The sequence below is a fragment of the Lemur catta genome, chromosome 1, assembly GCF_020740605.2.
Source record: "Lemur catta isolate mLemCat1 chromosome 1, mLemCat1.pri, whole genome shotgun sequence".
Taxonomy (NCBI): domain Eukaryota; kingdom Metazoa; phylum Chordata; class Mammalia; order Primates; family Lemuridae; genus Lemur; species Lemur catta.
Genome location: NC_059128.1, coordinates 77,840,638 through 77,860,131, shown reverse-complemented (window position 1 = coordinate 77,860,131; position 19,494 = coordinate 77,840,638). Strand labels below are relative to the sequence as shown.

The 19,494-nt window shown below is 41.3% G+C and overlaps 1 protein-coding gene across 2 annotated transcripts in view; it reads left to right on the top strand.

The window, feature by feature from the left end:
• The first annotated feature begins 15 nt into the window (after nucleotides 1-15).
• The window catches only part of LOC123630528 (stereocilin), a 46,467-nt gene continuing 26,988 nt past the window's right edge, over nucleotides 16-19,494 (top strand). The window contains exons 1-13 of one of the 2 annotated variants that reach the window (XM_045540259.1): nucleotides 81-266; nucleotides 1,178-1,324; nucleotides 1,876-2,049; nucleotides 2,224-2,292; nucleotides 5,799-5,971; nucleotides 6,507-6,662; nucleotides 6,947-7,071; nucleotides 9,742-9,920; nucleotides 10,134-10,233; nucleotides 10,556-10,612; nucleotides 13,579-13,844; nucleotides 14,210-14,377; nucleotides 15,601-15,745. In XM_045540259.1, the coding sequence (XP_045396215.1) occupies nucleotides 1,180-1,324; nucleotides 1,876-2,049; nucleotides 2,224-2,292; nucleotides 5,799-5,971; nucleotides 6,507-6,662; nucleotides 6,947-7,071; nucleotides 9,742-9,920; nucleotides 10,134-10,233; nucleotides 10,556-10,612; nucleotides 13,579-13,844; nucleotides 14,210-14,377; nucleotides 15,601-15,632 (1,644 nt within the window). In that variant the 5' untranslated portion in view covers nucleotides 81-266; nucleotides 1,178-1,179 and the 3' untranslated portion in view covers nucleotides 15,633-15,745. Of the gene's footprint in view, nucleotides 51-80; nucleotides 267-1,177; nucleotides 1,325-1,875; nucleotides 2,050-2,223; nucleotides 2,293-5,798; nucleotides 5,972-6,506; nucleotides 6,663-6,946; nucleotides 7,072-9,741; nucleotides 9,921-10,133; nucleotides 10,234-10,555; nucleotides 10,613-13,578; nucleotides 13,845-14,209; nucleotides 14,378-15,600; nucleotides 15,746-19,494 lie in introns of those variants that run through there. The other variant, XM_045540250.1, reaches the window with a different exon arrangement.

Sequence of the window (19,494 nt, the reverse complement as noted above, 5' to 3'; positions counted from 1 at the left end):
CGCGGGGCGTGGCCGAGGCGGCGAGCGCGGAGCCGAGGTGGCGGCGCCAGGTCCTCGGCTAGGGGCTAGGGTCAGGGTCGAGGGCTGGGCCTGGGGCTCACCGGATCCTGGGGGTTGGCAGGGCGGAGCCGGGAATGCGGCGCCGCAAGGCTTGGAGCCGGCGCTGAGCTCGCCCTGCGTGGGCCGGAGCCGAGCCCGGGGGGCGCCACAGCTGGAGGCGGAAGAGTGTAGTCAGGGCTGAGTGGGCGAAGAGAACCTGGGCTGAGGTGAGGCCCAGAAGCGGGAATTGGGGTGAGGAGCTGGCCCCCAAGAGAGTGTTGGGGCGGACACACTTTGAGTTGGACACATTTTCAAAATGTCAGGCTCTTGCATTTTGTCCAATTCCTCTTCACTAGGTTTTTCTTTTGGGGGCAACCTAAGCCCTCCCACTGCCCCACCTCATGGCCCGATTCCCTCAGGTCCAGGTCGGGCCCGATTTTTCTTTCTTCGTTTTTTTTTTGGAGCCAGAGTCTCACTCTGTTGCCCGGGCTAGAGTGAGTGCCGTGGCATCAGCCTAGCTCACAGCAACCTCAAACTCCTCGGCTTAAGCGATCCTACTGTCTCAGCCTCCCGAGTAGCTGGGACTACAGGCATGTGCCACCATGCCCGGCTAATTTCTATATATATTTTTAGCTGTCCATATAATTTCTTTCTTTCTTTTCTTTTTTTTTTTTTTTTTAGTAGAGACGGAGTTTCACTCTTGCTCAGGCTGGTCTCGAACTCCTGAGCTCAAACAATCTGCCCGCCTCGGCCTCCCAGAGTGCTAGGATTACAGGTGTGAGCCACCGCGCCCGCCCCGATTTTCCTTTGTCCAGCCGCGGGTCCCTGCCATTGTGTCTGCTGCATCTTTATATATTTTTTTAAAATGAGCTCTTTATTAGAAATGCCGCCACAAAGTGAACGTGCCTTGCCACTTGGTCGACTGCACAGCATCTCTTACAACTCCTGTTCCCTTTGGTTTTCGCAAAACGTTGAGTCTTAGTAGGATGTGTTCTTTCCAACTGCTCCTAGTTCATAGATTTGGGCACCTTAAGGAATCTTAAGGGCAAAGCGGGTGGGGAGGAGGGGCAGAAAACCGCTAATCCTTGGTGCAAGTGTAAGAGTGAAATGACACTTGTGTCTTCCATTTTCTTAACAGACATGGCCACTTATCAACAACCAGGGCATGTGCAACTGCCCCGAGCTGATGCCATTCGTTCACGTCTCATTGATACTTTTTCTCTCATCGAGCATTTGCGAGGCTTGAGCCAAGCTGTGCCGCGGCACACGATCAGAGATTTACTTGGTCAGCAACCTATTTCTTTACTAATCTAAATTTAAGACTCCTGTTCACATCCTCCAAAGAGAGGCAAATTTAAGGGTGGAAGAAGATTCAAGGGAGGTTGGTTTGGTTGCTGGTTTAGAGTTCACACCAAACTTGATAAATCAAGGGCTTTATGTATAAAACTATTTGAATCCAGGAGATAGAATTCATGTCACTCACTTTTAGGCCTAACTAAGATAGCTACTAGCCTTGGCTGACTTGGAAAAGTTTCTACCAAAGACACTTAAAAGCTGGAGGGTTGAATCTGCTGCTTTTATTCATGGGCACAGACAGTGCTGGTCATAAGCAATACATTGGCTCCCACTCCAAACTAACAGGATTCTGAGTTGAGGTGAGAAGGAGCAGCAGTGAGGCAAGCCCCTGCACTAGGGGGACCAATATTACTGCCCCAAACCTACTTCTCTATATTTATTCACTATCCTTTTAAAATGTTTGTTATATCAAGTCCACTGGAAGTAGTAAATGTATAAAATTAAAAATAAATAAATAAATAAATAAAATGTTTGTTATAGATCCTTCCCATCAGCAGAGACTTATGTTGGGAGATCAACACCAGCTAGTGCGCTTCTCCATAAAGCCTCAACGTGAAGGACGGATTTCACATGCTCAAAGAATGTTGAGCAGGCTTCGTGTACGCTGCAGCCGGAGGCCACCACTTTCCTTGTGGGCTGGATGGGTTCTTGAGTGTATCCTTTCATGTCACTCATTTTATCCATGGCTGTTCATCATCTGCCTGATGACTTATTTTTCCCTCCCCAAACTCCATTGTCTTCTTATTATCACCGCTTTTATTCTTGCTCTTATTATTTCAGCTACACAAATCAGAACTCCACTCTGTGTGTTTCCTTAAGAGAAAACAGGTCGTCTCTTTACAAACTTTATCATCTTCCTCATCATTTTGAATATTATTGTATTTATGGTTGAAATAGGTGAGAACTAACTGAATGAAAAAGGAAGTGGGTGGGAATCATTTTCCTTCTAACTTGATTATTTTACATTTTTGAATGTCATTTGAGTTGTGATAAAGACAATTATATGAAGCCCTCTGGAGTAGGATTTGTGCAACTGGTTAACATCTGGAAACATCTGGAGGGCTCTAGAGAATACAGTAGATATGGGTAGACACTTAGAGGTAGAGTGTAATATGTAGTAACGTAACAAATCCACAAGGAACTAGAAATGGGAAGAACAGTTTTATTTCTTTTGTCAGTTTAATCCAATATTTGTTTGAATTAACCTTTTCTATTAAAGAGAGTGGTGCCTATCAGTGAATAATCTAACATTTACATTTTTACAAATGTAATTGGAAAGGTGATCTAAATACAAACAAGAAAGCTCACAAAGTTAGGTATAACTAAGATATTAAGTGACTCAAAAAATTACTTAAAGAGGAAATGACTCTTAAACCAATCATGAATTATATTAAATGTATTAAAAACAGAAGGACACCTGGAGAATCAGTGATCTCATTTGATGATCATCTCAAATAAACTAGTAAATGGTGAAAGAATAATAGCAGTACTCACTTGTTTCATGCTCACTGTTTTGGGGACGTTTCCCACTTTAAAACAGTCCTTTAATGTAGTTAGGTCAAAGATATTTAAATACACAACAATAATTGATGTCTCTGATCCACTACAGTATACTATATACTTTGAGGTATTTTATTTCCTTCCATAGCAATAAGCATTTTCAACTAAGTCACTCACAATTTTCTATTTCTTGTATGATCTGATTGTTGGCATATATTTGCCTTGTGGGGTTAGGGATATAGTCTTCAACCTTGGAATGAAGTAAATAAGAGTAAGTGTACAAGATTCCCTAGATCTAGTAGACAATTCAAAATAGAATAGCACTAACCATTCTGTTTGGGAAAATAGTTTGAATTTGAAGCATGATCTCTGTGCTACAGGATAGGTAAATTGCCATACTGGGAGTTATCTGGCAAGCTCATGAAAATTTTATCTTACTAAAGCATATTCTTGTGGTAAAAAGGCAGCAGGGATTTTGCAAAGGGAACTTATTTGTGATTAACAGATTTCTTTGGACAGACTAATTCTTATGATAAAGATAAGCATTAAGACTTTGTTTAGGCTTTTAAAAAATTTTTTTCCTATATCACAAAGAATATAACTATGTGTTAGGGCTTAAAAAAATCTACTTTCACAACTGAATATTGATGTTCTGTTTTGCACTTTTAACATCAATTAGCTTATTTTTATAATTTTCATATTTTGTTTCTAAATGATAAGAGAGAAAAAAGAAAGACTTGGCTCATTTCCAAGCCTTAATCTGAATAGTCCTTATTTATTAATACAACAAAAAACTGAGTATTACATTATTATAAATTTTTTGTCTGTTTGTTTTGAGACAGGGTCTCGCTCCTGCCCAGGATAAAGTGCAGTGTTGTGATCATAGCTCACTGCAGCCTTGTACTCCTGGGCTCAAGCGAGCCTACCGCCTCAGCCTCCCAAAGTGCTAGGATTACAGGAGTGAGTCACCTTGGCCTGTTTGTTTTTGAGTCAGGGTCTTGCTCTGTTGCCTAGGCTAGAGTGCAGTGGTGCAATCATAGCTAACTGCAACCTCGAACTCCTAGGCTCACGCGATCCTCCTGCCTCAGCCTCCCGAGTAGCTGGGACTACAGGTACGCACCACCACACCTGGCTAATTTTCTCTATTTTTAGTAGAGATGGGGACTCACTCTTGCTCAGGCTGGTCTCAAACTCCTGACCCCAGGTGATCCTCCTGCCTCGGTGTCCCAGCATGATAAGATTACAGGCACAAGCTACCGCACCCAGCCATCCCTTTTTTCCAGAGAGTACAAGTGCTACTTCTTCTGTAGTTTGTACTTCCCTAATCAAACCATCAGATTCCTCTTTTCAATACCCTTACTTTAAACTATGTTATTGTTCCCTTTGAGTTCCTATTTTATGAAGGCAACAACTGAATAAAAATGATAGCTTTCCATTTTCCAGCCGCAAATGTTGTCCTAGGCTCCTTCTAATAGTATAATCCCATGCTTCTGAGAACTAAGATTTATTGTTATTGAAAAAATATTGTATTTTATTGAATTAAGTTGTCATCAATGGTGAATTACATTATTTATTAATGATTAATAAAATAAATAAAATCATCCTCAATTAAACTGGGGCACATTGATTGTAAGATGCATCCTAATTTCAGAGATACTAAAATGTGAAAAACTGTCCATCTTAGAATTAGAGAAACATTTGTGTAAAAGAAAAACTTGCTGAAGAAGCACATAGCCTAAAGAAGCATAAGGATAAGTATAGTGTGACTCTGTTGGTTTTAAGGAGGTGCCAACCTCCTTAAAATTCTAGGGAGGGTTGAAGTATGTCTCTCTTCTTTTTGTCTTGATCCAGTTTAGGATTAGGAATGACAGTAAAGCCATAACACCATTGATTCTTATTTAGCTCTTAAGTCTATTTTGGTATCAATTTTTTTCTAGAGCATGGTATACATCCATTTATTGTATAAAAGTGACGAAGAGGGTTGAAAGATGAAGGCAATGAGCTATGGAATAGCAATTAAAAAATAATAGTGTTCTAGAGGGGAAGGGTAGAATTCAATTTGCTTTGCAGAACAAAATCAATTTTAGGGAGAGAAGAAAGGAAAGTTTCAAAAGAAAGCTAATATATAAAGAATCAAGTGTTTGGTTTTTTTTAAGAGATAGGGCTTCTTGCTCTGTCACCGAGGCAGGAGTGCAGTGGCCTGATCATGACCATAGCTCACTGGAACCTTGAATTCCTGGACTTAAGCAATCCTCCCACCTCAGCTTCCTGATTAGCTGGGATTATAGGCATGTGCCACCATGCTGGGCTAATTTTTTAATTTTTTGTAGAGGTGGGGTCTAGCTATATTGCCCACGCTGGTCTTGAACTTCTGGCCTCAAGCAATCCTTCTGCCTCAGCCTCAGCTGGGATTACAGGGGTGAGCCACCGCACTCGGCCCCCAAATAACTTCCTATTATAAATCAGTATATCCCATAAATCTGGCGTCTTGTTTCTACATGCCTCATAAAGTACTTTAGATATCATGGCCCCATATTTTCATTCTATTCTCAAGACTCATTGCTTGTATTGAACTTTGGGACTGAGATAACGGCACGGCATGCAGGAGTTGGGTAGGGGGTTAGTTAAAAAGAGCAATCTCTTAGTGGCTGTGTGACCCTCAGAGTAGGTAGGAAGTGACTTGTAGCTGGTAGAAATATGGATGTCAATAGATGAGTTGTGACTATTTGTTATGGTCAATTCTGTCCTCCTTTGTAATTCACAGGTTGAAGCAACAGTGTTAAGAAGAGAAACTCAAAGAAAAATAGCATAGGAGTGGGCACAACTGTGATTTATAAGTGATCATTCATCATTCAGCTTCCTATTTCTTTAACTTTTATTCCTCCTTTGTTCTACCCTCACAGAATTGCTGGAATCCACAAATACCGAACTGTGGCCATTGAAGCTGACTTTGGAGGTGGCAGCTTGGTTTATCTTGCTTATTTTCATTGTGGAGATCCTTCTTATGTGGCTATCCAGCTTTTCCCTTTTCTGGAAGAGTGCCTGGAATGTCTTTGACTTTATTGTTACCATGTTGGTAAGGATAGATATCCTAAGGATTAGTCTAGTGGGATGAGGAATGTGCCTAGGTGAATCAAAAGAACAAGAAAAGTTAACATGATTAGGTAACAGGAAGAAACAATTAGAAATTTATCTAACTTCACTCTTTTGATTTTTTTTCGAAAACTAAAAGTCAGCCATTGCAGGAATTGTTGGTATTAGGAACAAGGTGATCTAACCACAACATCAACCCCAACAATAACCTCTGCCAGTTACCGAGCACTTACTAAAAAGTGCCAGACACTATTTTAAGTGTTTTACACATACTATCCCATTTGTGCTCCAGAACAACCCAATGAAATAAGCACTAATTTTATCCCCTTTTTATATCTCAACAAGTTGAAGTACAGAGTTCAAGTAATTTAGTATAGAAGGGCTGAATAGGAAACAACCCCAGAGAATGCTATTCAAGGGATAATGCCCAGGGAACTATGAGGAGGAGATGAAGAAGGGGCAACTGTGCTTGGGTGCTTCTGGGTATATTTTACTCATAATCTATGTGTTTTCCACAGTCCTTGCTTCCTGAGGTTGCGGTGTTGACAGGGGTGACAAGCCAGTCTGTGTGGCTCCAGTTTCTGAGGATCTGCCGGGTGCTGAGGTCTCTCAGACTCTTTTCACGATTCCGTCAAATTCGAGTTATCATTTTGGCCCTGGTCAGGGCCCTCAAGGTGATTTGATTGTTGCAAGCTAAAGTAGGGGGTGCAAAGTGGATAAATACAGGGGTTTAACATTTTATATGAAACAAGTCTGGGAGGGTCAAAGAAGGCAATGAAAAGTCCTGTGAAATGTGATTGATGAGAAGGGGCTGGGGACAGCTGCTGTGGTTCACAGATGACTGGGCTCAGGAGTGGAAGGGAGGATTTGGTGTGGGATTGCCAGGTGGGCTTGACTGGGCTGTTATTGGAGATCAACCCAGTCTGGCCCATCTCTGACTTGAAGTCATGGCCTCTAGAGCATGACCTTCCTCCTGATGTTGCTGCTCATCTTCTTCTACATTTTTGCTGTGGCTGGTGTCTACTTCTTCGAGGAGTACACCCGTTCAACTCTCCAGGACCTGGAGTACCACCTGTTCTTCTCGTAGGCAGGGCTGGGGAAAGCCTGGGTGAGGGGAGAGAATTTGGGTAAGAGACTGGGAAGCTTGTCCAAAGTATAATAATATAAAAAGTATAGTCCATTCCAAGAAACTGGAATAGCACATAATAAGGAGGGGGGAAAGAGAAAGCAAAGGACTAGTGAGTGCTGTTAGCTCTGATCTTGAGGATAGGGCACCTAATTCCAGGTTTATTCTGGGTTTTGCAAATTCAAATGCACTCTTATCAAACGTCTTTTTTTTTTTTTTTGAGACAGGGTCTTGCTCTGTCTCCTGGGTTAGAGTGCCGTGGTGTCATCATAGCTCACTGCAACCTCAAACTCCTGGGCTCAAGTGAGCCTCCTGCCTCAGCCTCCCCAGTAGCTGGGACTACAGGTGCGTGCCACCACCTCCAGCTAGTATTTCTATTTTTTGTAGAGACAGGGTCTCGCTCTTACTCAAGCTGGTCTCGAACTCCTGGCCTCAAGTAGTCCTCCCTCTTTGGCCTCCCAAAGTGCTAGGATTACAGGCCTGAGCCACCGCACCCGCTCTCAACCATCTTTATTTTATTTTTTTTTTTTGAGACAGTGTGTCGCTTTGTTGCCTGGGCTAGAGTGAGTGCCGTGGCATCAGCCTTGCTCACAGCAACCTCAAACTCCTGGGCTTAAGCGATCCTACTGCCTCAGCCTCCCGAGTAGCTGGGACTACAGGCATGCGCCACCATGCCCGGCTAATTTTTTTCTATATATATATTTTAGTTGGCCAGATAATTTGTTTCTATTTTTAGTAGAGACGGGGTCTCGCTCTTGCTGAGGCTGGTCTCGAACTCCTGACCTCGAGCAATCCACCCGCCTCGGCCTCCCAGAGTGCTAGGATTACAGGCGTGAGTCACCGCGCCCGGCCTTCAACCATCTTTAAATAGCAATATACTCCAGTGGTTAAACTCTGGTTTCTATGACTCAGTTACCTCTTTTGAAAAATGGGAATAATAGCAGTACTACCTCATAAAAGTGTGGAGATAAATGAGGTTGTGCATTTCAGCACTTAGTACAGTATGAACACATTACAAATGATCAATAAATGTTACTATGATTGTCAAACATGGTCACTGGTTTTACCCCATTCTCTAGGTGTGGATATTATTCATGCATATATAATACCTATACTCATTTAAAAGTAAAATCTTGATAAGATCTCTGTTTAGAAAACACTGATTGCTACAAGAAAATCAACTTGAATTTAGACTAGATAATCCTATTTATGAATTGGAATCCAATCTTGTCAGCAACTCTCAGGTCTCAGACTCTAACAGGTAGTTGTGTAAATATATTGAGTTAGGAAGTCCTAGAATTCATCCTATACAAGCCTGATGTTTTTAATAAATTGTATATAGGGAACTAAAAGGGAAAGAATGAAAATTTAGATACCTTCCTGAGACTTTTTACCACAAAGGTCTCAGGAAGGTATCTAAATTTTTATTAATTTTTATATAATTATTTTATTATTAATTTTATACTTTAAAATATTACATGTATATATTTATCATCTTTAATTATTTGGAATCACACATGTTTATGTCACATATCCATCCTACTTGCCTATCAGTTCATACCAGTGAAATAAATAGGAATAATGTTTGCTAAATTTGTAAGTGATCTTCTATTAAATGGAGTCCATAGAGTAATGGAGAATGGCCTTAGAAAAAATTATATCTCATTGGTGATTGATTCATTCATCTTTTAAAAATTGAGTCAATACCTATTTATTGAGTACTCACTATGCCCCAGGAGTAATGGAATAGTGAGAAGTGGTCATAGGTTATTCATGAAAAAGGAAAACTTTTACAACAATTTCAAACTGAAGAACGGGCCAGGCACAGTGGCTCATGCCTGTAATCCCAGCACTTTGGGAGGCTGAGGTGGGAGGATTTCCTGAGGCCAGGATTTTGTGACCATCCTGGACAACATAGCAAGACCCTGTCTCTACAAAAAATAAAAAAATTAGCTGGGCATTGTGGCAGATGCCTGTGGTCCCAGCTACTTGGGAGGCTGAGACAGGAGGATCACTTGAGCCCCAGAGTTAGAAGTTGCAGTGAGCTATGATCAAGTCACTGCACCCCAGCCTGGGAGACAGAGCAAGACGGTAGTCTCAAAAAACAAATAAACAAGGGCCAGGCACGGTGGCTCATGGCTATAATCCTAGCACTCTGGGAGGCCGAGGCAGGTGGATTGCTGGAGGTCAGGAGTTCGAGACCAGCCTGAGCAAGAGCGAGACTCCGTCTCTACTAAAAGTAGAAACAAATTATCTGGCCAACTACAGTATATATATAGAAAAAATTAGCCGGGCATGGTAGCACATGCCTGTAGTTGAAGCTACTCGGGAGGCTGAGGCAGTAGGATCGCTTAAGCCCAGGAGTTTGAGGTTGCTGTGAGCTAGGCTGATGCCACAGCACTCTAGCCTGGGCAACAGAGTGAGACTCTGTCTCAAAAAACAAACAAACAAACAAAAACAAATAAACAATAACCTGAAGAATGATTAGCTAAAAATTGAGTATGGTAGAAGAGGAGCCAAAATCAGAGCAAACAACAAAGAAATACTCTTTTATTGTTTTAAAAGTAAGAATGATACAGTTTCTGAGAGGTTTACATCTGTTTCTATTCACATACCTTTTACTTTAGGGACCTGCTGAATTCCCTAGTGACAGTGTTCATTCTCTTCACCTTGGACCACTGGTATGCACTGCTTCAGGATGTCTGGAAGGTGCCTGAAGTCAGCCGCATCTTCAGCAGCATCTATGTCATCCTTTGGTTGTTGCTTGGCTCCATTATCTTTAGAAATATTATCGTAGCCATGATGGGTAAGCATAGAGGAGTTGAAACTTGAAGGGAAGAAGGGTTGGGAAGAAATGAGTCTGAAAGCTGGCATTGGTGGATTATGGGTAGAGAGAACCTAGTGCAGCAGGAAGGTTTGGGTCCTGGCATGGATATTTCACTTGGTTTCTCCCCACCAAAGCCTTCTCCCCAGGTCTAGTTACTACCATCTCTCAACTCCTAATGGCCCTTTGGGGCAGTTACTAATTTCCAGAGTATCAGGAAAGAGCTGAATGAAGAGATGACACATCTGGAGGTTCAGTACAAAGCTGACATATTCAAGCATCAGATTATCCAGAGGTCTGCTTTCCCATTTTCAAACCCAACTGTATTTCTCAAAAGTTTCCCGAACTCATTCCCTATTTCTACTTCTTGTCCTTGACCCCATTTTCTGTTTGTGAAAGAACATTTGCCCCCAGAGTTAAGAATTCTCTAACTTTAGAATATTGCCTGATTCTTCATCTGCTGTGGGGACTCCTCCGTTCTTTTTTACCCCTTTACTACAGTTTGCTTTTCCCACTCAGATTTCTTCACTTTCTGACTTGAATTCCTTTCTTTTTTTCTTACTGCACTTTGTCTTGAGTATAGTTCTCTTCACCCTTTTGGTTTTTTTGCTTTGCAGGAGACAAAACCTGTCCCCTGAAGCATGGAGATTAAGACGACGCAAAAGGGATGCCAGGTCAGGAGTGTATATGTGAACTGGGATGGAAACACATGAAAGAGGAGAGGGTAGAAAACTAAAGATGAAGATTGGCTTTGAGAGAGAATTCATACATTTAATAACTATTTATTGCAGTCTGTTGAATGGTGATCCCCAAAATGGTATGCCCATGTCCTAACTCCCCAGAACCTGTGAATGTGACCTAATTTGGAAAGGTCTTTTTCAGATATGATTCAGTTAAGGATCTTGAGATGAGATCATTCTGGATTACCCAGGTGGGCCCCAAATCAAACAACGAAGGTCTTTATAAGAGATTGAAGAGAAGATAGAGAATAGGAGAAGGCAGTGTGAAGATGGAGATAAAAATTACAGTGTTGTAGCCACAAGCCAAGGGAATCTGGGGAATGCCAGGCAGCTGCCAGAAGGTAGAAGAGGCAAGGAATCTTCTTCTAAGAGACTCAGGAGGGAGTAAGGCCCTACCAACACCTTGATTTCAGACTTCTAGCCTCCAAGAACAATACATTTCCATTGTTTTAAGCCACGAAGTTTATGGTCATTTGTTATGGCAGACACAAGAAACTAATATAAATACTATCAATGAAACAAATAACAATTCTAGATCCTGAGTGTTTAGCAGTAGACAAGAGAGCAGAAGGAGAAATAAGAAACTCATTCATCCATTAAGAAATAACTATTGAATACTTAGGTGCTTGGGATGTATCAGTGAAAAAAATAGACAATAATGCCACTCTCATGGAGCTTACGTACTAGTAGGAGTAAAAAGATAGTAAACATATTAAACAAGTAATATATTAAAATATGATAAACGTATTGAAAAATTAGAAGTAGAACAGGTTAAGGAGGATTGGGAGTAGAGAGTAGGGATTGCAGAAGGGTTGTCATTTTAAACAGGATGATCAGGGTGGCCTCATTGAAAAGGTAACATGTGGGCAAAGACTTTAAGGAAGTAAGAGGATTACACTGTGAATATCTATGGGAAGAGTGTTATAGGTAGAGGGAACAGCTAGTGCTAAAGTGCCAGAAGCATGCTTGATGTGTTTGAGAAACAGCAAAGAGGCCATTGTGAATAGAGCAGAGTGAGCAGGGGGAAGAATGCTGGGAGATAAGGTCAGAGAGATAATGGGGACCCAATCCTCTAGGACTGTGGGGGGCTATTGTAGGGACTTTTACTCTGAGGGAAATGGGAAGTAGAGCAGAGGAGTGCCGTGAAGTGACTTACATTTAAGAAGGATTATTCTGGTTGCTGTGATGATGATAGATTATAGAAGAACAAGGGAAGGAGCAGAGAGATCAGTTGGGAGGCTATGTTGCTGTCCAGGCAAGAGATGATGGCACAGACCAGGTGATACTAGTGAGTTAGTAAGAAAAGATATATTTTGAAGGTGGAGTCAACAGGATTTCTTTTTTTAAATTTTTAAAATTATTATGGGTACGTAATAGTTGTATGTCTTTATAGGGTACATGTGATATTTTGATACAGGCCTACAATGTAAATTAATCAAATCAGGATAACTGGGGTATCCATCACCTCAGTCATTTAACATTTTGTGTTAGGAACCTTCCAACTCCACTGTTTTAGTTATTTTAAAGTATGCCATAACTTATTTTTTATTATAGTCACTTTTTTGTGGTATCAAACATTGTTCATTCTATCTCTATCTATCTAGATTTTTGTACCCATTAACCATTGCCACTTTATGCTCCCCTCCCCACTACCTTTGCCAGCCTCTGGTAATCATCATTCTACTCTCTGTGTCCATGAGATCAATTGTTTTTGATATTTGGCTCCCACATATGAGTGAGAACATATGAGATTTGTCTTTCTGTGCTTGGCATATTTCACTTAACATCATGTTCTCCATTTCCATCCATGTTGTTGCAAATGGCAGGCAGGATTTCATGATTTTTTGTGGCTATATAATATTCCATTGTGTATAGGTGCCACAATTTATTTATGCATTCATCTGTTGATGGACACTTAGATTGATTCCAAATCTTGGGTATTGTGAACAGTACTGTAATAAACATGGGAGTGCAGATATCATTTTGATATACTGAATTTCCATCCTTTGGGTATATACCCAGCAGTGGGATTGCTGGCTCATATGGTAGTTCTATTTTTAGTTTTTTGAGGAACCTCCATACTGTTTTCTATAGCGGTTGCACTAATTTACATGCCCACCAACAGCGTACAAGGGTTCCCCTTTCTCTACATCCTCACCAGTATTTTTTTGTTTTTGAGACAGAGTCTCACTCTGTTGCCCAGGCTAGAGTGCCGTGGCGTCAGCCTCGCTCACAGCAAGCTCAAACTCCTGGGCTCAAGCGATCCTTCTGCCTCAGCCTCCCGAGTAGCTGGGACTACAGGCATGTGCCACCAGGCCTGGCTAGTTTTTTCTATATATATTTTTAATTGTCCATATAATTTTTTTCTTTTTTTAGTAGAGACGGGGGTCTCGCTCTTGCTCAGGCCGGTCTCGAACTCCTGAGCTCAAACGATCCGCCTGCCTCAGCCTCCCAGAGTGCTAGGATTACAGGCGTGAGCCACTATGCCCGGCCCTACCCAATATTTGTTATTGCATGTCTTGATAAAAACCTTCATTCTGTCAACAGGATTTCTTGATGGATGGTATGTGGGAGGGAATAGAAGACTTAAGGGTGACACACTGGGGATGGTTGAGGTTGGTAGTGCCCAAGGTTAAAGTTTGGGAGTAGTTTGGTCCTCATTGCCTGTGTCCCAGCTTTAGAGGTTGGCCAGGGCCAGGAACAGAATAATGAATGAACTACTCATATCTTGTAAATGTTTTTGAAGCAATAAAATTTCTCCTTTCATCCAGGTGTGGTAGCATGTGCCTGTAGTCCCAGCTGTTTGAGAGGCTGAGGCAGGAGGATCACTTGGGCCCAGGAGTTTGAGTCCAGCCTGGGCAACATAAAAAAAAAAAAAAATTTTCTCCTTTCACTTACAGAAAAGCACATCAAAAAAAGTTATCTTTGGACTCATTTGAAGCTTATGAAGAAGAGTCTAAGCACAGTCCTGCCAAAGAGGGTTTAGGAAAGGATTTAATGGCAGTGGCATCAAAACCAGAAGTGTCCTTGTCAAAACCGGAAGTGTCCTTGTCAAAACCAGAGGCATCCTTGTCAAAAACAAAAGAGTATCCATCTTCCTCCTCTACCTCCTCCAGATCCTCCTCCATTTCCTCCTTTTCTGAATCCAGAGATAAGGATTTTACTGGTGAGCAGAAGAAAGGTTTCTTCCATTTGAATTCAGACTCCTCCTCTTTATAAGATATCCCAATCTTAAGAGGAGCTCACCTATTATATCTGCTTTCCAATTTTCTCCATCATTCTGATTTTCTGGTCTTGATTACTCTTTTTGTGCTTCTTCATTTGCTCTGTACTTCTCATTCATCTTGGATAAATGTGGCTGTACCTCTATTTGCTCATTATAAAAAGGGGTCTCTTGGTGGAGCACTCTTTTGCCTTCCTGCTTCCTGTTTCCTCTTTCATCCCCTTTCCCACCCACACCATAGGATTTGTCAGCTCTTACCCAACTTTCACAAATCTAGCCATGTTTTAATGAAGCATTCCTCCTTACAGATCAATTGGACTGGGAAACACTTGTGCATCAGCATCTGCCTGGGCTAATGGAAATGGGTCAGGATGACCGTGTTGTTTGGCCCAGAGATTCACTCTTCCGATATTTTGAGCTGCTAGAAAAGCTTCAGTATAACCTAGAGGAGCGGAAGAAGTTGCAAGAGTTTGCAGGTATGGAGTTAGGGCAGTCATGGGGACTAGGAGTTAAGTACATGGGGAGAAAAAAATATATATACATTGATATATATATCTCGTATATAGCTGGGGAGAAGGAGGAAGGTGTCCACTACTCTGTCATCTCAACTTCTCAATTTCTGCCTCACACTTAAAAAAGGCAAATTTTTGGTTTGATAGGTCACATTCTGGGTATGTGTTCCAATTTCCTCTAACTTAGAGAAAAACTAGAAACTGCTTCTCCAGCAGGGGACGCCCAAATTCCATGAGGTCTGAGAGCTTGTGTCCCAAGAGGAGAGTGTCCAATTCCAGTTGTTGGGAATTAGAACATTGTGGGCTTTTGCTTTATTTGGGCAGCCCACCCCTTCTGTACATATTCCTTCTCTTTGAAGGTCCCATTTAAGACTTGAGCAGCAAAGCCTCAGGCTCAAATTGGACAGCTGTGGGGATCAAGACAGTGAGCAGAAAGCCCACAAGTGCCGACAGTCCCAACCCCCAAAAGAGGTTTATGAATTACAAACTTCTCTTACTATCAGCCCATCCTAGCATTAGCCTCAGCAGATAGAAGTATGTGATTTAAATAGTAGGGTTTGATGTAAGCTGAGAACTATCTGCTCATAATTATTTTCCCTAAATTTCACCACTTGGAGATTAATTTGTATTAATAAAATTTCCGTCTAAAAGTAAAAAAACCAGAAGAATTAGGGACATTTTTTTTACAATTTAATATGGACTAGTGTTACCTAGGTTTTCCTTCTCATAACTGGTTGGAAGCAACTACATGTGAGAATACAAAACTAGGGAGGAGGACTGTGTGTGTGTGTGTGTGTGTGTGTGTGGTGGGCACAGGTGGGCAATAAGAGGAATTTATAACATTGGAACATGGAATTTGGGGCAGGATGTCGAAGACAGGCTTTGCTTACTTCAAAATGTTGCCTAAGGTTCATCCTGCTCCTTCCAATCATTCTCAGCCCTGCCTTCTTATTTATTCTCTGGGAACAGGGTGAAAGGGAGGAGAAGGTAGCAAAGGAGTGTAGCTTCTTTAATCCCAGTATTAACTTGTCTATTGCAAAGAGTACACAGACTTATATGGCATTTAGAGTAAAGATTAGTAAAGATTGGTATGGCAACCTAGAACCCAGAAAAGTGGGTCTTCACCAGACATTTATATGTTCCGAATATGCTCAGCTCTTCAGCCTCACAGCCTGTTTCCTTTACAGTACAGGCACTGATGAACTTTGAAGACAAATAAAGCTGACAATGGATGGCTTCAATCTCTTTGGACCCAGCAAGAGATAATAAAGGGAGTAGTTGGAAATAGAAAATTCAACATATAAATGTCTAATAAATACTGCTGGTAATTGCTCAGTGGTCTGTCTCTGAAGGACGTAAGGTCAGGCAAAAAAGTTAGCTCATGTGCCAGTGAAGCTTGTGCTCCTGAGCGTTCTACTCTTTCCGCAGCTCCTGAGTCTGACTCTTTTCTGGGCTTTATCATTGTAACTCCCACTTTCCTGCAACCTCCCTGTTTAGAGTCCTAGTTTCACCCTCTCCCTCCCTGATGAGTACATAAAGTCCTCTCTGTAGGAGTAAGGAGATCCCCAGAGCTGTTAGTGTAACTAATTGAAGAAGTATTGTTTGCATTGCGCATTCTACTAAGGTTGTTTCTCTTGTGCACCATTAAATGGACATCATTTTTACCTGTTTCTGGGACAAAAGACAGTTTATTCCATTTCTTTGCCACTATTCAGGGCGGTGTTCAAATCAGTCAGGGTTCCACAGGTTTTTAGTGTTAGAAGGGACCTCAGAGTTAACCTATCTCCTATCAAAGCAGGAACACCATTTAGAATGCCACTGAAAGGAGGATTATACAGCTGATGCTCAATGTTTCTAACTATTGGGAATTTATTATCTAGAAGGGATCCCATTCCATTGCTGGATGACTCAAGTCTTTAGAAATGTTTATTATTAAAAATTCTAGGCCAGGAGCAGTGACCTATGCCTGTAATCCTAGCACTCCAGAAGGTTGAGGCGGGAGGATGGCTAGAGGTCAGGAGTTTGAGACCAGCCTGACCAAGGGCGAGACCCTGTCTCTACTAAAAATGGAAAAATTTAGCCGGGCATGGTGGTGCACACCTGTAGTCCCAGCTTCTCAGAAGGCTGAGGCAGAAGGATTGCTTGAGCCCAGGAGTTTGAGGTTGCTGTGAGTTAGGCTGATGCCATGGCACTCTAGCCTGGGCAACAGAGTGAGACTCTGTCTCAAAAAAAAAAAAATCTATCACCTATTGAGTGTTTAACATGTAAGAAGATATTTATATACGTAGTATTTATGTATACTATATAGAGAGTATGTATGTATATTTCATAAAATAATCATCTATGGAAGATATCTCCCCATTATTAGAGATAAGAAAACTGAGGGTTAAAGAAGTTAAGTAAATTCAGTAACTTTCCCAAAGGCATATACCAAGGAAGAGACAAAGCTAAGATTCTAACCCAGGTTAAAAATTCTGAGTTTAGAAAAATTCATTTTATACCATTAAAACAATAAAATAGCTTAGTGGGAAGTTCAAAGGTAGTGTAGCTTCAGGATTGATTTAATATAAAAATTCACTGTTGTTGTTAGAGTTGTGGTTTTGTTTCTCTGCTCTCCTCTGTGTGTCCTTGCTATCCACAGGCTGGCTTTGCTCAAGCAGCCAGATAATTTTCTGAAGGTCCTAGCCCTATATACCTATTTACTCACATCAAGGGGACAAGAGACAGTGCCTCCTTTCTCAGTCATTGAACAAATCTTCCGGGGCAGAATAGTGGTTATTCTTGGAGTGAGGATACTGACTGAGAGGAGGCATGAAGAACCTGGAGTGCTGTAGTGTTCTGTATCTTGATCTGCATGGTGGTTACGCAAGTATATATAAATGTAAAATTTCAACAAACTGTACACTTAAGGCCCGGCAGGGTGGCTCACACCTGTAATCCTAGCACTCTGGGAGGCCAAGGCAGGTGGATTGTTTGAGTTCAGGAGTTCGAGACCAGCCTGAGCAAGAGTGAGACCCCGTCTCTGCTAAAAATAGAAAGAAATTATATGGACAACTAAAAATATATATACAGAAAAAATTAGCCGGGCACGATGGCACATGCCTGTAGTCCCAGCTACTCGGGAGGCTGAGGCAGGAGGATGGCTTGAGCCCAGGAGTTTGAGGTTGCTGTGAGCTAGGCTGATGCCACGGCACTCTAGCCTGGGCAACGGAGTGAGACTCTATCTCAAAAAAAAAACAACAAAACTGTACACTTAAGATTTGGGTATTAACTGTATGTAAGTCAAACCACACACACATCCTGAGCACCACTCTGATTGCACCAAGAAGTTAGGTCATATGGTCACATGCTCACTCCTGACCAATCATAGAGGTAAAGTTTCTCCTGGATCTGGAGGTAGAGTCACACTCAGCCTTAAGTAAGGGCTGGTGCCCAAATGGAGAAGGGATGAATGGATAAGAAGGAGGCAACTATAAAGTCCTCCACATTAGTCATTACCTAAGAGTATGTCTGGCCAAAAGGCCAAGATAGGGAAAATGAAAATGAATAGAATGTCCAGAACAGGCAAATCCATGGAGACAGAAAGTAGATTAGTGGTTGCTAGGGACTTGGGGAGGGAGGAATTGGGACCAGCAACTAATAGGTATGTAGTTTCTTTGGGGGGTAATAGAAACATTTTAGAATTAGTGGTGGTAGTTGTACACCATAATTAATAAACTAAAAAACACTGAATTGCATATTTTCTTTTCTTTTTTTTTTTTTGAGACAGAATCTCACTCTGTTGCCTGGGCTAGAGTGCCGTGGCATCAGCCTAGCTCACCACAACCTCAAATTCCTGGGCTCAAGCAATCTTCCTGCCTCAGCCTCCTGAGTAGCTGGGACTGCAGGCAAGCGCCACCACGATCAGCTAATTTTTTCTATTTTTAGTAGAGACAGGGTCTCACTCTTGCTCAGGCTGGTCTCGAACTCCTGAGCTCAAGCAATCCTCCCACCTCAGCCTCCCAGAGTGCTAGGATTATAGGTTAGAGCCATCACGCCCAGCCTGAATTGCATATTTTAAAATGGTGAATTTTATGTGAATTAATCCCAATTTTTAAAATTAAGTAAGTAAAGATTTTCTAAAACTAAGAAACATCATATTTCAAGGAAAATCATTTTAGTCATTCCTCATAAAATGAGGAATAAAACAAAAATATTTGAAGAATAAACTTAAACTTAGAACATTGTAGTAGAAAATCCTCCCTATCTTAAGAAATGTGGCAAAAATATTTGGAAAGAACTAAAAATACTATTTTTAGACACAATTTTATACCCGAACGAATCAACTAAAATTAGAGATAACAAAGGATTTTCATTTAATACTATCAGAAGAAAAGAAGGCTGGAGACACAAACCTGGCAAACAGGAATGTTTAAGGTATAGGAGGAGGAAGTAGAGCCAGTAAGCTGAAGTGGCAGAGGGGCAGAAGGATAATCATTCTAGCACAATGTCTGTAGAGCCAAGACAGAATTTGGAGAAAGAAATGGTGCAGTTAGATCTGGACAGGAACATCCAATGATCCTGGCAATCAGAATACAATAAACATAATATTATAAAACAACAAGGAAGCATTATTTCATAAATCTTACATATGCTAGCCACAAAGAAGATGCTCTTGAGTAGCTCTGCTCAAAGTGTTGTCTGAGGACCAGCAGAACTGGCTTCACCTGGTAACTTGTTAGAAGTGTAGAATCTCAGGTTCCATCCCCCAGGCCTATTGAATTAGGTAATATATATGCACATTAAAGAGTCAAAAGCACTGTTTTATAGGTATTTGATGAATATTCCTTCTTGACTTTCTATAGCTGACCTTCTCTGGTGGTCTGTGCGTTCTGCCTGTTATTCTTTAACTCCTTCCTCAATGAACACAATAATCTGGCTTTAATTCTGCCGGAATGGAAGTTTATTCAAATATTTGTTGAGTTCCTATGCTCCAGACATTGTTCTAGGCACTTCGGATACACTAGTAAACAAACAAGACAGAAATCCCTGCTTATCCTAACTAGTTCCTCTTAAGATTTCCAAATTGTAAGACTTCCATG